We start from the raw sequence: 18,385 nt of genomic DNA, 5'->3' as shown, positions 1-18,385 counted from the left end.
ATATTATTTTTTTTATGTTTTTTAAAAATTACAAAAATTAACACATTTGTAATTTTCAATATTAAAAATGTGTCTGTGTTATTATTTTGCTTAAAAAATGTGTCATTCCTATTAAACATTGAAAAACTACATGCAAAAAGAAACCCAGGTGTCAGTCTCCTCAGCCTGCATTTGTCAACTGAACCCTCTTTTTATATCAGGCGTCATCAACAACCACATGGAAATGATGAATGGGATACACAATTTTCATTTTGTCCAAATTAGTCACTGAATTTGTATCCATGCTGCTGAGAATCAGAATGAAGGTGAAAACCACATTAGCATGTTAGTTTTTAGAGGTTGGGGATTTTAAGCTTGTTTATCTTACACTCTATTCAGGTAGAACTTGATCCACATTCTTCTATTATCTTCCCTCTCTTACTGGACTGCATTATTTTCTTTACTATTTTCACTCTATTCACTTGTTAATTAGTAATGTTGATGTAAGGCTCATAGACATGCATAGAGAAAACCTGTTTAATCTCTAGACATATAGCAAGTTTTTGTTTCAACTTTCAATAGCATTAGTTGGTGTATATATTATAGGATGGAATTTGAAGAAGCCGAAGATGAAGAGTGGGATACTAGAAAATACTCGTCAAGAAATAATGCTGCAAACGGTTGCATGATGAGGTGGGTGCTCAAAAGGGGAGTCTGTGTTGGAAAGAAGATCTTAGTGGCTGGTTTCATAGCTTCAGCTGCTCCTGTGGTTGTTCCACCTCTTGCGGTTGCTTCTGTTATTGGCATTGCTGTTTCTATGCCTTATGCAGTTTTCTTGGCTAGCTATGTATGCACTCAGAATTTAATGAGTAAATTGCTCCCTAGACCTACTCTTCAAGATCCCCCATTGCTTAAAAAGATATGTTTTCAGCAGGGTGGTAGTGATGATATGCAGATATGTAGAGAGGAACAAACCCTTGTAGATGAAGCAAAGAGAGACATTGAAATCGATGGTTTTGGTATGAAGAATGAGGAAAATGTGACATTGGGGAGTGAGTGTGGTCCACTAGAAGAAGATGCCACTGATAGAATTGAAGAAAACTCACCAGGAGAAAATAATGGAGTGCAAGTGCAACCATTTAGTGAGGACTATGAAGAATTTAATACTCCCTTTGAGGTTACAGCTTTGTTTTTACATGAATCCCAAGATCAGCCCATGGAAGATGATATAGAGGAAGCAGAGTTACAAAGAGAAACAAAGGGACTGTTAGAAAAAATTAGAGATGAGGGTAAAACTGATATGACTAGGGAGAGAGGAGAATATGCAGAAAGAATATGTAGAGGGACAGATGAAAGGGATAAAAACATTGGTTCTGTGGAAGATATGGAAGAAGCATTGGCAGAAGAGCCTAGTATCATTGAAGAAACTGAAGAAGACTTGAGAAAGGAAGAAGATCCAAATTTACATGAGGAGATGCTTCATTCAAGAAATGATGAAAGTATGGATACCATGTTAGAAGGAAAAGAATTTGACACTACAAATGATTCAAGTACCTCATTGGCTGAACCTTCTGAACTACTGATTCCAGTTGAACCAATTGAAGCTTCACCAATAGAAGCCTTGGTTTATAACATTCAAATGGACGAGAACTCTTCTCAGGACTCAGAAAATCAAGAATCTCAGATGCATGAGTCAAATGAAAGGATGTACTTGGAAGATGCAGAAGCTAGAGAAATTGCTAATGAAAGTGCACATGATTTGTTTGATGGAAAACAGATAGACCCTGATGAGAAGGCATACACAATTGATTTACATGAAGGTTTGGACCATAGAATATGTCTGACATTTTACAGTTACTAGAGGACTAACTTTTGTTTTGAGCCCTGATATCTGAATTAATTTGTATGGTTGCAGAATCTTCAATTATTGGCAGGTGCACAGATTCCATGGAAGTTCTTGTTTCATCTTGGCCATCTGAATGCTCCTCTGAAGAAAACATGATCTCTTCTTCTGAAGAGGTCAATGCCTAATTAATTGCATTCTATGTGAAAATAATTCAGTTAGTGTATGATTAAACTAAAAGTTTTATTGCAACATATTTGATTATTATGGGAGTGTTTACTGAAGCTTTTGCAGGTAGTATTGGGTGATAAGAAGATGTGGAAAGAGATTAATGTGATAAGGAAGATAGTAGGATATGAAGGTAAAAAGGAAGCATCATGTGCAGATGAATTGAAGGCTCTTTACATCTTCACTGGAGTTGAGCCTCCAACATCTCTCACTCAGAACTCCATCCACCCCTTAGAAATCAAGGAGAAACTCCAATTTCTTATGTCCATCCTTGGAATTAAGTCCAACATGACTTAGAATGTGTTTTGTTTTCTGCATATTTCAGTCAATTTAAACAAGTTCCTTAAAATGAGGATATTTTTTAGGATTCCTTAGGTAAACTCATTATACAATGTCTTAATATTAATTGTTTCCATGTTTAAGGTCCTACATAATTTTTAATATCATTTTATAGAATTTTTTTTTATGAAGTAAGAGTCACAATTTCTAATATGGATTCATAATTTTTTATTTGGTTAACAGTGGTAAATGATATAAAGACTCTTTCAATGACATTAAGGGTAATAATCTTTTATGATAAAAACTAATAAAAATATAATCATATTTAAAAATAATTTTAAATAATTGCAATGTTTTATTTTTTAAATAACTTTTCATTATAAACTAAAATAGTTAAATTTAAAAAGAAATGGTAATTTTTTCAAAAAAAAAAAGTCAATTAAAAGAAAAAATTCGTAAAATAATTATTTTGATTTAAAAAGAAAATTAGAAACAAAATATATACACCAACATAATGAATAGTCTTTATGTAATAATAACAGTATAAATAACATTTAACAATTTTGGATGGACTATAATCTTTATATAATAATAATAATAATAATAATAATAATAATATCAAAGTAAGAGATTATTTTAAAGTAAGAGTTTAATGAACTTTTATTTTACAGTCTTTATATTTTTATTAATGTGTTTTATTGTTTTTATATTGATACAAAGATTTATATTTTAATTAATGTTTTATTCAACTATTAAAAAAATATTTTTTAAATGAATTGAATATTTATTTATTATTAAAATTTAAAGTTTTATTTAAGATATAAAGTTTTAGATGTTTTATTATGTCAATTAATCTAATTTAGAGATTCAAATTTTAGATTTATAGTTTGTACTAAAGATGTTCAAAGTTTTTCATTTAAATAATTGTATTTTGGTTCTAAGAGATTTTTATTTTAAACCTTTATTTGTGTTATTGTTTCATTTTTTTTTATTTCATATTTTCAACCTTAACTTTTTATAACTTGTGTGAATATTTTTGTTAGAAGAAAAAAAATTATATAAATTAAATTCAATCCATCTTTAATATGGACAATTTTTTATTTAATATTTTCAAAATCAAAATTTTAGTTTATGTATAAAAAGGTTCGGTTTAAGAAAGAAATTATTTTATATTTTTTTTCTTGAGAGCTGTAAGAAAAATTTGGACAAATATGTAAATGTAATAAAATTTACTAGTTATATAAGGATGAAAATTTATTGGTTTATTAAAATAAAATTTTGAAATTAAAAAAATAATAATAAAAGACGAGATAAAAAAATGAAAGTTATATAAATATAATACTTTTGTACTAACAGTATATTTTGAATATATTAAATCAGTGTATTTATCCTTTTTCTAACATTACAATGAAATTTTGTAAATTTAATATTAGATATTTTTTCATGGTTTTTTTTGTAGTAAAAAATCTGATAGAAAATTATAAAAATTTGTTTGGTATTAATTTTTTGTTAATAGTATAATTTAAAGGTTTTTAACATTTCATAATATGAGTTTTGGATTAGCCTTTATCATCAAAAGATAAAAAAGGGTTCCTAATAATTTATAAAGTAGATTTTCTGTTTTAATAATTCAATATATTTTTTTTGTAGTTGTTGAAGATTTTATTTTTCTTCTACAGTTTAAAGTGAATTAAAATGAAAGAACGTGGTTATTATTTTTTGATTATTCATAATTTTCTTTTTCTTTTTCTATAATATAATGAGAACTATATTTGATATTTATAGAATATTATTAAATATTTTTATTAAAAAGTTTGCTGATTTGATATCACCATAAGTAAATGCAATTAATAAGAATTTTTTTTACGAGGATGGTATTTTATTTCTTTGTATTAGTCTGAATCACAAATTTTGAATTATTACAACTAATTTTTTTTCTCAAAAATGAAAATTTTGGAAAGTATTTTATAAACATTGGTTAAAAAGAACTAATATAAGAAATTTTTAATTTCTTATTATATTAATTTACAATTCTCAAATTATTGAGATTCATTATCATTCACATTTATATTTATGTATAAAAAGAACTAATATAAGACATTTTATAATTTTTTATTATATTAATTTACAAATCTCAAATTGTTGAGATTCATGATCATTTACATCTATGTTTAAGGCTAAATAATATTTCTTTTTTCCTTAAAAGTAAAAATATTGAAGTTTTTATGTTAAGTTTAATTCTTAGTTGAATTATTTGTAATGTTTTTTTTATATCTATTTATTTAGTTTAATCCTAATGGACAAAGATAAAATTTAGACTTTTCTGAATACTTAATTATTTAAGTGTAATTATCAAGCAAACAATATTAGAATCACATTTTATAGGGTTTGAACCTATGATATCGGATTTTGGAGTCTCATGTTCTATTGAACTACACTAAAAATATTTTTTTCCATAAATTATTTTATGTTATTTAAATCCATTTGACATAGATATTTAGTATGATTGTTCAATTGGAATTCGTCTTCAAAGGTTCCTGTTTTATTGCTCATCTTATAGGATATGAAAAATCATAGAATAAGTAATTATTAGAGATAGGGATGAGATGATTTGAACTCGTGTCATTTTATACATTTAATACAATTAAATTTAGAAAAATATATTTTACTTTTATGTTTTAAAATTCTAGTAATACACAATAAACAAGTTTATCCATACATTAGTTAGATAATAGCACAAGACATTAGATTAGTCATTTCTTACATTGGTTAGACGAATCTAAGAATACAATTATTATACAAGTATAAAAAAATATTAAACGAGTTTGTCGATGCACTCATTAGACAAGTTTAACAATACACATTAAATGAACATGTCCATACAATCACTAAATAAGTATAGCAAAAAACATTAGATGGACCATTTTACACATTTATTAGATAAATCTAGGAATACCCATTAGATGAGTCTATTCACACACTAATTAGACAAGTCTAACAATATACATCGCACAAGTCTGTCCATACGTAAATTATGAGTCTATTAATACACATTAGATGAGTTTGTCTATTCACTAAATAAACGACTCTTGCAATACACATTAAATGAGTATACACGTACATTGATCAGACGACTATGTCTATACACTAATTAAACGAGTACGGTAACATACACTAGAATAATATGTCTATACAATTATTAGACAAGTATAACAGTATACATTAGACAAATTTGTCTATTATTATACATTAGATGAGTTTGCACTCAATGATTATACGAGTCTTTCAATACACATTGCATGAGTCTAAATATACATTGATTAGATGAGTCTAACAATATATGTTATATGAGTGTGTGCATATACTAATTAGATCATTATAGCAATACACATATATGAGTATAGCAATATACATCAGACAAGTCTTTTCATATATTGATTAAAATAACATAACAAAATGTTGAAATTGGTATAGCGTAGCGAAAAGTTTAAGACGCGTGTTCGGACAAAAACCAAGAAGGGAGGGGTGAATTGGTTCTATTAAAATTTTGTTTTCCTTTAAAAATTTCTTCAAAGAGAATAAGTAAAGTAGAGAAGGGATGAAAAGATTCACACAAACAATTTTTATATTGGTTCGAGTCAAAAGATTATACGTCCAGTTGTCATCTAACTTTCCCTAAAAATAGTTCAACATACAATACAAGTGAAAATAAGATGAACTAGAAAACACCTCTCTTAACTGATAAAAGATGATAACAACACCTTCCTCCGGCACATGATGGAATGAAACGGTTAGAATCAGCTTGGTAGAGAACTACTTACCTTAGACACACTACGTAAGTTTCTCCTTCTTCAAGCACCAAATCAAACTTGCTTAAACGATTAGAGTTTCCTCAGACAATATTCTGTACTCTAAAACGGTTTAAGTCACCTTTTAAGAATGGTGAAGAACACTATTTATAGCCCAAGGTTTGAGCTAGATCAAAACTAAAAAGGCAGCTCTCAACTGTCAATGATAATCGATTATTTTTTGTTGTTATAAAGTTTTCAAAAAAGTGATAATCGATTATCCTTAGTGATAATCAATTATTGTTGAACCTTGGTCAATCTTAAATTTCGGTGATAATTGATTATCCTTATAGAGATAATTGATTATTGCCGAATTGAAGTGTTTTCTCACTTTACACATGATAATCGATTATCTCCCATGATAATCGATTATTTCCGCAAGTAAGCTATACTAAAAAGCAAGTTACAACTCTTAATGGTTTACAAGTGAAAGTAAAAACCTAATACAAAGTTTTATACAAAAATGCTTTAACAATGTATACATAATTTTTCAAGGCTTCAAGTGCATCATCATCAAAATCTCTTCAAAGCATCAATGTTTCTCATTGGTAACACAACAATTATACGAGTCTAACAATACACATTAGAAAACATTGTCAATATAGTAATTTGACAAGTACAATAAAATATTAGACAAATTATTCCATACAGTTGATAAGATAAATATAACAAAAAATATTAGATAAGTCTAGGAATACATTAATTAAATAAGTAAAGCAAAAAAATTATATGAGTCTCTTGTTGTATTGATTAGACGAGTCTAGCAATAATACATTATATAAGTCATTCATATATTGATTATACGACTCTAGAAATATACATTAGACAAATTTATCCATACAAAGATTAAGCGAGTCTATTAATACATATTAGATGATTGTGTTCATTACTAATAAGATGAATTTGATAATACACATCAGAAGAATCTCCTCATACACTGATTAGATAAGTATAACAAAAAAAATTAAACCGATCAAGTAATACACATTAGACGAGTTTGTCCACTCACTAATTAAAAAGGTATAACAAAAAGCATCGCACAAGTCTAGCAATACATATTAGACAAGATTGTTCATACATTAATTAGACGAGTAAAACAAAAATTATTAAATGACTTAGTTAGGGATGGCAAAAAAATCCGCGGACACGAGTATCCGCGGGTAAAATCCGCGACGGGTAGTTTCTATCGACGGATATTTACTACTCGCGGGTAACGGGTAGTGGGTATTTTAATATCTGCTTCTAAACGGATCGGGTACGGGTAGTATACTACCCGACCTGCGGATACCCGTTACCCGCAAAAAATAATAAAATAATAATAATTTATATATTTTTAAATAAATTTAATTAAAAATAAAATAAAATTATATTTTATTAGGTTAAATTTAATTAAAATTAAATTTTAATTTATATTTAATTTAATTTATATTATATTATGTATATATTTTTTGTAATTTTATTTAAATTTTATTTTAAAATGTATAAAATATATTTTTTTATTTTTTGTGGGTATCCGCGGGTACCCGCAAGTATTTTTTAAACGGATACTCGACGGATAATGGGTAAGATTTTATCCAGGGGGTCGAGTTGCGGGTAGACACTATTCATGCCCGGCCCGACATGTTGTTATCCCTAAACTCAGTCTATATGTCTATTAAACCAATATAACAAAAGATATTAAATGAGTTTAATAATTCATTGATTAAATCAGTACAACAAAAAAAGTTAAATTAATTTGTTGATTCATTAACCAGATGAATCTAACACTATACATTATATGAGTATATAAGGTGAAAGATGAGTACATAAAAATAAATAAAAAGATATCTAATTTAATATATAATACATATTTAATTTAACAAATTTAAAAAAAGTTGGGAGCAAATGACCACCCTACTTTTTCAATGATTCATTATTAATATGATAAGTGTGTTAGAAATCTTAGAATAAAGATAAGACAGATTTATAATATATAATTTAATACAAATTTCATGTTTTATAAGTTTTTAGTTAGATTTAAAGTTTATTTATTTATTTTTTAAAAAAAAATCATTCATGTTTTGATTTCAAAATTATAAAGAGATGTTTCTACTCATATCTATGTTCGAGGATGAGACTAATGTTTTACATAGGTGGTAATCATGTTTCAACATATGTTTGAAAGGTAAAAAATAAGATCAAAACATGATTCAAGGAGGGAGAAGATTCGGTCAACCCTTTTCATTTTATCTATGAAAAATGAACAAGTCCAACTTTCAGCTTTTGACTTTTCAGGTTAGAAGAAAATTTGTTGAAAATGTTCAACCCTAATCCACAATATGCTTTATATGATTATGTTTGCAAATTAGGAATGTTGGTTCTAAATGGAAAATAACTAAAGATAAAAAAAAAAAAGAAAAATGTACATTTATATTTTACAATTTATGTGCTAACATTAATTATTTGTACAAAAAATTAATAATTAGGATAAAACTGATCGGATTTCTCTCTTGGATGAGGCACAGTTTAAAAGGTAAGGTGTGCTTTAAAAAAAGTTAACAATTAAAAATCCATGATAAAATTAAATATATAAAAAAATTACATAATTAATTATAATTTTGATCATTAACTTTATAACTAATGATTATAAGTGCATTTTATCAGGAAAATCAAATATCAATATTGACACGCACCTTACGTTACTTAGTAGCAAATACACAGAAAAAAAAATTATAGAACAAATACATTATAAACCTTGAAGTTAATTTTTCTATTATAACTTATTGAATGAATATGAAAAATAAAAACATTTGACATTTTTTTTAAATATCCATAAAATGAACCTTGGTTTTCAATTTTATGGTAAATATTAATTCTTTTATTGTCTCATACTCTATCCCCTAAATATTCCTAGTATGTACTCACTCAGGAAATACTGATGTGTCTGTCAAATAATTTTATGTTTTTGGCTTTGGAATCAAACTCCAATTAATTTAAGAACCTGAAAATGGTAATAAATGATGATTATATTAAATATTTGAACTAAAATTAAATTAATAACCTGAAGATGGTAATAAATGACTGTTTTACTACTTTTCTTTTTCATTTCCTTTTTATCTGTATACCTGCATTTAACAAAAGAATGTGACTGCATTAATTTATTTATCTATTTTTATTTTCATCACTTTCCTTAACAGTTTAACATGTTCATGTTGTTTCTTATATAAGATTGACATCAAAGAATAGTGAGTAAAAGAACTATCATTTTTCCTACACAAGGTCATCATCTTGTTTTTTGCTAGATTGATGAATAATGTAGATAGTGTTCTAATAACCTGAGTTAATTTTTCCTTAGTTGTAGTTTCTCCAGCAGTAACAAGCTAGCTAGTAACTATAGCAGCTATTTCATATATATATATATATATATATATATATATATATATATATATATTCTTCCAAACTGATTTCTATTTTTCTTAATTGATGCAGGTAAAGAAACTTTCTCCCTCAGTTCAAAGATTTCTCTAAGCTCATCCAAATTGTTGTCTATCTTCGTGTATATTCGTATCAAATACTGCTAAATACTGTTAATTTTTTTGTTATTGAATAATATAATAATCTTCATGCATTTGAAAATTTGATAATGAATTATTACAATTTTTATATATAATCATTCCTGCATGTATATGTTTTAGGAATTTTCAGCCGTTTCAGCTCATCATGTCAAATGAAGAAACTTATGTGCGCGAGGTATATTATCTTTATGTTCTTGATTAACAACACTACTACACACACACACACACACACACATATATATATATATATATATATATATATATATATATATATATATATATATATATATATATATATATATATATATATAATACAGATAGATTTTGAATTTATGAAGAAACTTAATGTATATGTAATAAAAAAGTGAATGATTAAACTGCTAGATTGATTAATTTTACATTTTATTCAGTAATTTGACGTAAAATTCGGTTAGTTACAATTCAGTGATATGCATATGAAATAAAATCTTAAACGTTTTACTTTGGCAGGAGCTGCGGATGGATGAAGGACAAACAACTGGAATGACAACCTCCAATGGTGGAACCAGTGGTCTTGACTTTGATGAAATTGTCTCAAACTCTACTCACCTCAGTGCATCTTCCACTAAAAGGTTTAAGACATTTAAGAATACTGATGTAGTGAAATTTATTGTTTTCTGGATATATTATACTCTGAGGTTTAAAATCTACTATTTCTTTGAAGTATGTTATAGTTTTGATGCTAAGCATAGTTGATAAAAATGAATAGCAGGTCACGAACTATGCTTGAATTTGATCTTGGGGACGCTTTTGTTAATAATAATGCTGTACACCAACAAGAAAGATCTTTGTCAGCAGCAATACCCCAGAGTTTCCCTTCTTTTGTTGTGAGTATTTCCAACACATGCATGCTCTTATGATGATGCAAATGCAAGTTTAGTTTAATAATTTACATGCTTATTCGATCAAAACAAGCAGGGAGAATTAGAGAGGGATTTACAGGCCCAAGAGAGTGTGTTTCCTGTCTCTCAAAACACTCTTCACTCTGAACTCTTTCATCCGTAAGTTAGCTTCTTTAACTAATATTTACATGGTTTAATTGCTTCTTTTGTCCTCAGCTTGGTTGAAGTGTGTCAAATTCGTCTTCCTTTTAGAAAAATGTCAATTCCGTCCCCATATAGAAAAAAATTGTGTCAATCAAGTCATCTCCGTTAAATACAAACTAATGGTGTTAAAAACTTAAAGTGAGTTTTGAATAATAACCACTTCATGGGTCCGATCCCTGATATTGTAGTGGATAAAGTGAGTTTTGAAAGCAATGATTTTTAACGGAGATGACTTGATTGACACAAATTTTTTCTATATGGGGACAAAATTGACATTTTTCTAAAAAGAGAACGAATTTGACACACTTCAACCAAACTGGAGACAAAAGAAGCAATTAAACCTATTTACATAAAGTTTCAAGGCTTACCAGATCAATGAGTAAATTTAATGAGTTTAGTATTGAAATTAAATCCAGGCTTGGGAATATGGAAAATGGAACAAACTATGGAAGTTTCTTTTCAATTGCTTCACCAACAGCTGAAGCCACTGTAACTAGTTTGGTCAATGGCAATTACCATCCAACATCAAACCTTTCACCACAGCTACATGGAGCCTCTTCTTCAACTCTTAAACTCTCCTCAACTCAAGTATGAATCATATTCTATAAGCTACCATCCTACAACCTTTCTAAACACAAAAATATGCATTTAACTTTCTTCTTCTCCTACTTCTCAAAATATCATAAATTTTTGTACTCTGATAGGAATTAATTCACTTAAAAAAGTCAGTAAAACGTTTGATAATGTTATTAAAGTCTCTGCATATGAATCAATTTTTTAATTAACTATCTTTCTCATTTTAATTAACTGTTGTTTTCATTCAGAACCAAAATCTTGTTGCAAATGGTGCAGCAGCAGCATCTTACTTTCCGAGGACTCAGTGGACCAGTTATCCCAATTTCCAGAAACCGCATTCTCAACTTTCCACTGGCCTAGAGTAATTGAAATTATAATTCTTCGTTTTCAACTTTAATATCAATGTTTATATATACTTGAAGCTAATTCAGTAGTAATTAAATGTTCACTGTATACCTAAAATTAAAGGGCAATCCCGGAGATGGTGCAGTTAGGAGGATTAAGCAGCTTCTCTTATGGCAGAAGTGGAAGATCCTCCAATGAATCTCTATTCTTAAACACTAGAAAGGTACGGAGCTTTTTGCTACAGTTTCATGCAATATTTTAACCACGTATTTGTGCATCAACATGATAGCCTGCAAGAGAATAGATAAAGTGTAGAATCAAATAGGTTACGTATATATGTGATTCAAAAAGATATAAAACAAAATCTGAAATAAAAATACATGGTAGTAAATGAAGTATATTATATATTCTTTGATGAAAGCTTATACCAGTATTTGATATCTTTGTATATATGCAGCTGTATATACTACTCAAAACATGTACACTGTGATTTTATTTTTCACTTTTCTCTCTCTTTTGTCAGCAGCATGGACACAGGGGCAATGTTTATCCAATTCCCAGCCTACGTGAAATGGGAGAGCCATCATCAAGGAATGTAAAGGTATTCATCATACGAAAATCACTTCTACTGATCGATCCCTCGTGCTTCATGTTAATAACTTTTCTTCATTGGTGTTTTTGAACATATATAGATGAAAATGACTGTGTCAGATAACATTCAAACATCAACTGAGCTTCATGTGGGTAGCTTGCTTAATCCAATAACTCAAAGCAATGGAAACTGTCATCCTCCAAGGTAGAGTGATCTTAATTAACGAATGAATGCAAAACATGGTCATTTTTTTAGTATTATGAATGTAGTAAAGGAAGTATGTTTTGACTACCCTATAGGCTTATGAGCAACTCCCTTTATGATCCAATCTATGAAAAAAGGGGCCTTCCAGTTGATCCCATTCTGAGGACGTTTTTACTGGGGCGGGAAGCGTACATGATGTAAGTTTTGATTCTAATATAACTCTTAGAGAAATGTTTCTTTTGGCTTTATACTCATGTACTGTCTTATGTATTCGCAGGTAACATGAAAGCTGCCATAAGCTATATATATGTTTGAGCCGCGAAGAAAAGATAGTAGCTTCAAGAACTTACTCAGATTTTAATATATGCTTTAGTTTTTTGTTTTGATAAGGCCATCGAACTTTATTAGACGTGGTAAAAGTTGGATTTATGTTTATTTGTTATTACTTAAGACTCGTAGAGTTTCGTGTTATGTAGTTTGCTTTTTCTTCATGATTAAATACTTATTTGCTCGTTTTGTGAAATCCTAAAATTGAGACCAAGTTAATGAAGAAGATTTGCAAATCTATAACCTTAAAGTTTTCAATTTGAGACAATAATCTCGTACCTTGCAAGAACCTAACTATATATATTAACTTAAGAAAACATAGGTAGAAGTGGCTAAACAGTGTTTAATGGGTTTAGGTTTGTGAGCAGAAAAGAAGGAAAAGGTCTTGGAATTGCCGTAACTGTATGAACAAACAAACACTTAAGGTTTTGAACTTGTCTTGGATTGCTGATCCATTAAAAGTGAAAGTGAAATATTGGAGACATGGTATGTTTGGGAATGATTTTGTAAAGATAATGCATGCCTATCTTTTTTTTTAAAATAAGAACACATTATTCTTTATCCAAAACTTTAATCAAAACATTAAGATGATAAATTAATGAATTTTTTATTATTATTATATAATTTTTTTTTATCGGACTTAATTAAACTCAGATTTCCAATACAATGTTATTTACTATCAAAATTATTTATGATTATGAAAAAAAAAATCATTTTTTTAAGTACAGATGTTCGAGTTTCGCCTTTGGGTCGCTAGGTGTAGGGAAAATACATAAAAAGAGAGTAAAACATCTAAAGCGAAAAAAAATAGTAGTTAGTTATCGGATGAGTATGAATAGTATTTATCATCACCCGATAAAAAAAATAATTTGATTAAAAAAAAGTTTTCTGAATTTTTAAAATAAAATTAAAAAATATATAATATAAATTAAATTAAAACTTAATTTCAATTAAATTCAACCTAATAAAATATAAATTAATTTTAATATTAATTAAATTTAACTTAATAAAATATAAATTAAATTTTAATTTTAGTTTTTTTTTAAAATATAAGTAATATGATATCAACATTCAATCGTTTTATAAATAAATAATAAATATTTATGAATACCAATTATTGACTATAAAATTTATTCATAAATATCTACAATATGGATATTTATGTCATTCCTAGTTCTACATTATACAATCGAGATTAACCTTCATGTTATTATATAAATTAGAAACTTATGCATTGTTTTTGGTGTAAGATCAAATTTTCACAAAATAATTTTTCTATTACTTACTTTTCATTTGTCTATGTATTTTGTTTATCATTTCCATTACATCCATTCGGTTGTTAATGATTTCCTCTAGTGTTTGATTGCTTACCATATTCTTTATGGTTATCATGTAAGCTTTAAAAGATTTAATTCGATCTTATAATGAGTGTCAAAATCTTTTAGATGAAAAGTAAACCTTTTAATGAAAACAATTTTCTTATCACTTATTCTTCAATTATCATCTTCCAGTTTGAATAGTTTGTTGTTCAAAAATTTATCCATTAAATATACTCTAAGACTTAAATCAATTTCAATCGATTAAAAAGGAAATATATTATAATAAATATATCGTAAAACATTGAATAACCTTGACCTTTTATATTTTTCTCATATATTTCTCCTAAGAACGATTTAATCACAATTCAATTTCTTTTGAACCTGATTTTACATTAATTAGATTATTAACTTATAGTGATGAATCAATCTCTTCCCGTGAGAAAATTCAATTAGTATATACAAAAGTTGTTCCTTATACCGTACACAATATAGCAACTTGAAGTGGTAATGTTACTCGTTTTTCTAACAATTTCTTTGTGATGAGTAATATTACAGAACGAATATTAAGAAAAAATGGGGCAAAATCAACGTAGTATAGTAACTTTCAAACCATAATATTTTTATTTTTTTTTTGGGAATGTCTGTCATTCGTCCTAACCATTTTATTTAGTACGGATATTCAAAATTGAGATAAGGTGATGAACAGGAACACTTTTCCATATTTTACAGGTTGAAAGTTCTATATTTTAAAATAGAAAATTTCAATTATTTAATTAAAAAATAAAATGTAAAATATTTTGATTATTCTATTAAAAAATAAGAAAAATTCAATTACAAACCATTCAAGTATTTCTGGAAAATATCTTATCCAAACACAGTAAAAGATTTGATAAAAGTACGTGTTGATTTCCACACTTCCATTTTAAAATAAAGATCACAAGAACAAGTTAAAAAGATTTTTTTTGTTTGTTACAATGTGTAGTATAGAATATATCATATATGCACAGACATATATAATTATGCTGATACAAGATGCGACAGCTACTTGAATAATTGCTTTTAAATATGCAAAGACAACAAGACTCATCGGCAAAACACATGGTTTTTGTCCTTATTCCAAGTATTTCTCCAAATCCTTTTCAAACAACTAAACACCAGCTATACATTATATTATATATATCATGCTCTACATGTCCTTTGTGATTATCCTAGCCAGACAAAACTCCAGTATCAGGTAGCAAATTACAAACTGCATGGTACTTTTATTATTGTTATTATGGCCACTAAGGAGTAATCAAACTTCAACTTAAGCAATTTCACTAGGTGCCACAACAATGGGGCTTCTCACCTTGCGTGCACCACCATCTTCAACCCAAACAATGTCCCCAAATGGGATATTTTCCGTCTTATTTCTCCTGTACTTTATGGTAACTGAGTAGTTTTGCTTTTCATTCTTATAGCCAAACGACAATGTCTCTGGAGAAACCTTAACAACAGTGCCCTTAGGTTGTTTCACCTTCACTCTATACGTAGCAGCACCATCTCCAACATTGGTCACGGTCCTCCTGAACTTTTGGACTGTTGATCTTGTTTTGTTACTGTACAATACTATAAAAGAAGGGTAGTTAAGATCAGATGATGGGTTATCAGCACATATGTAAAAATTTGATCTTGTGATAGTTAGGATCTGGTTCTGTGTGTAGCCCAAAGCGCAAAGGAGGTTAACGTAGTCCTGAGGGGTGGCATCATATATGAAACCTGGATCAAGTGCTTTGTTAGGATCAATCTCACCAGCTCCCATGGCAAGAGGAGAAGCATATTGCAATGGGTTACCATTATCCCTAATTGGACTTTGGGTGTTGTCAAAAGGGTTGGCAGTGGTGACCAGTGCAGATCTTATAGCAGCTGCACTCCAATCAGGGTGTGCTGCTTTTAGAAGAGCAGCAACACCAGATGCATGAGGACATGCCATGGATGTTCCAGACAAAAAATTGTAGTCGCTAGAGAGAAACACATTTGTGCCAATTCTAGCTGAAGGTTTATTTGGAACAAAAGCAGCCAGAACATTTGAGCCAGGTGCCATTACATCAGGCTTTAAGATCCCCGGGTAGCTTGGTGAAGGACCTCTTGAAGTGTAATATGCAGCAGCTGGTGCTGGCTTTATTCCAACAAACGTTTGTTGAAAGTTGATGCTGGCAAAGGGATTCTCAACACTTTTTGCGTACTTGATCACGGATGGTGCATCACTTGGGCTGATCACAATGCTTGGAGAATACAAACGTCCTGTTTCAAGTAGCCGTGGATCCTCGGAGATAAACACAGCTCCTACCACACTGGCTGTAGTAACAAGATCTATTTGGTCAAGGACAGAAATTGAGTCAAAGGCATCACATATAATGATCCCTCTCGTGGCTGCTTCGGATAACAGTTTAACCGAGTTGCACGCCGATAGATTCTTTTTGTAAATAAGTGGAAAATTATCCACTATGGAGTTTGCTGCAAACAAGGTCCAACCCACAATGGTTTGGCCATTGCCAAGAGCCAAACTGCCAAAAGTGCGGTCTATGGTGCCTGCTGCAACTGTTAGGACCCAAGGGATTCCATTATGCAAAGTACCAACATCAGGACCTTCATTGCCAGCTGAAGATGAAACCAGCACCCCTTTTTCCATTGCTGCAAAAGCAGCTATTGCCACAGGATCCTCATAAAGCGGAACACTGTCAAAACCCAAAGAAATGGAAATGACATCAACCCCATCAGCAATGGCTTGGTCCATTCCTGCAAGAACATCAGAGGCTTGACGCCCTTCATCCCAAAGGACCTTATACATGGCAAGCCTAGCTCGAGGTGCAACGCCTCTGGCTACCCCTTTGGCGTAGCCAAAGAAAGAGGCACCACTCACATAATTGCCAGCAACAGTAGATGATGTGTGGCTTCCATGGCCCTGAGTGTCTCTCGCTGAGTTCATGCTGATTGTGACATTAGGATTCGCTGCTTTCACACCCTTGTTGAAGTACCTGGCTCCAATCAATTTGAAGTTACAGATGGAGGCATCAAAGTCTTGTCCTGGCTCGCATGTTCCTTTCCATTTGGATGGGATATTTCTGCTCATGCCATCATCTTTGAAACTGTCACTTTCAGGCCATATTCCAGTGTCTATGAGACCCACAATGACACCCTCCCCAAAATTTGAAGCATTCCATATTCCTCCGGGGGTGTCCAATGACAGAAACTCAAAGGTGTGTGTGGTGTCTATGGTGGCAGACCTGTCAGGATAAGCTGTCACAAAGCCATCAACTTTCTTTAGGCTTTCCAACTCCTCTGATGATAACACTGCACTGAATCCATGCATGGCATCATCATAAGTGTACACTAATTTCAGCTCCTGTTGCTTTGATGGATCATCAGCTATTGCCAAGTCTATGGAATGGATGATCGATTCATACCAATCATGATGGCTTGCAAAAAGTTGAGGCATGAGCGACTTGTCCATGTGAACTACATATGTGGAAGTTTCAGCTTTGGCATGATGAGGCAGTAAAAGCCAAAGAGTGATCAGAAACATCAATGGAAAGGGAGTCTCCATTAATTATTTCTAAGGTTTAAGCAGATAGAGAAGAATGAGATGTTTGGCTTCAAACAAGCAACTCATATAGGCTTCTCATGTGAATGTAAGGCTAGATTGATAATGACTTCAAATTATAAAAATCAGAAAGTATTATTTATTTATGCAATAGGTATCATCAATTTGTTGACATATGCCAGGGAAACTATGAGAGTAAAAAGAAATTACAGGGTAATTTTATTAATTGAATCAATTTCATTACAATAATTTTTTTTTTCTATACAGATGAATCAGAGACAGCCGTTTATGCTATCCATTTAAAATGGCTACATCAACTGGCATTTGTGCCGGATTAAGAGCTTCGAAAATGTCAACTTCCAAATTTTAAAAGAAATAATAATATTTTTACAACCATCATATTCCCATTCTTTCGAGGAGGTTATAATCTAATTCATACATATTATCAGGCAAACTCTCTTTTAGGAATCGATTTTAAATCTTAATATACTATCGTAATTATGAATTAAAATATATTTTAGTGAAGTTTAGAATTTGTTAAACGTATTATTTTATGGAGATCATCTATTAATACTTAATTAGATATATATCTTAAAATTCAAGAAATTAAGTGTAGAATGATA

General features: G+C 29.7%; 2 protein-coding genes across 2 annotated transcripts; one reads left to right on the top strand and one right to left on the bottom strand.

The window, feature by feature from the left end:
- Window positions 1–225: 225 nt before the first annotated feature.
- LOC106770565 lies at window positions 226–2,474 on the top strand. Its single transcript, XM_014656366.2, has 4 exons — window positions 226–378; window positions 586–1,799; window positions 1,895–1,998; window positions 2,117–2,474. Exons 2-4 carry the CDS (start codon window positions 587–589, stop codon window positions 2,345–2,347), a joined length of 1,548 nt encoding a protein of 515 aa, XP_014511852.1. The 5' UTR covers window positions 226–378; window position 586; the 3' UTR covers window positions 2,348–2,474.
- A 12,687-nt stretch (window positions 2,475–15,161) lies between these two features.
- Window positions 15,162–17,876, bottom strand: LOC106770564 (subtilisin-like protease SBT1.9). Its single transcript, XM_014656365.2, has one exon. It carries the CDS (start codon window positions 17,763–17,765, stop codon window positions 15,486–15,488), a length of 2,280 nt encoding a protein of 759 aa, XP_014511851.1. The 5' UTR covers window positions 17,766–17,876; the 3' UTR covers window positions 15,162–15,485.
- Window positions 17,877–18,385: the final 509 nt, after the last annotated feature.

This window comes from Vigna radiata, chromosome 8 (genome assembly GCF_000741045.1).
Source record: "Vigna radiata var. radiata cultivar VC1973A chromosome 8, Vradiata_ver6, whole genome shotgun sequence".
In the NCBI taxonomy this organism is placed as follows: domain Eukaryota; kingdom Viridiplantae; phylum Streptophyta; class Magnoliopsida; order Fabales; family Fabaceae; genus Vigna; species Vigna radiata.
The sequence above is the reverse complement of the archived record's forward strand: the minus strand, read 5'-3'. Positions and strand labels throughout refer to the sequence as shown.

Excerpts from the sequence above, each read along its gene's own strand:
- LOC106770565 (XM_014656366.2), top strand. The coding sequence starts at position 587 with ATGGAATTTGAAGAAGCCGAAGATGAAGAGTGGGATACTAGAAAATAC. Across the intron at positions 1,800-1,894 it reads CACAATTGATTTACATGAAG|AATCTTCAATTATTGGCAGG; the intron begins GTTTGGACCATA and ends GTATGGTTGCAG. Across the intron at positions 1,999-2,116 it reads TGATCTCTTCTTCTGAAGAG|GTAGTATTGGGTGATAAGAA; the intron begins GTCAATGCCTAA and ends AAGCTTTTGCAG.
- LOC106770564 (XM_014656365.2), bottom strand. The coding sequence starts at position 17,765 with ATGGAGACTCCCTTTCCATTGATGTTTCTGATCACTCTTTGGCTTTTA.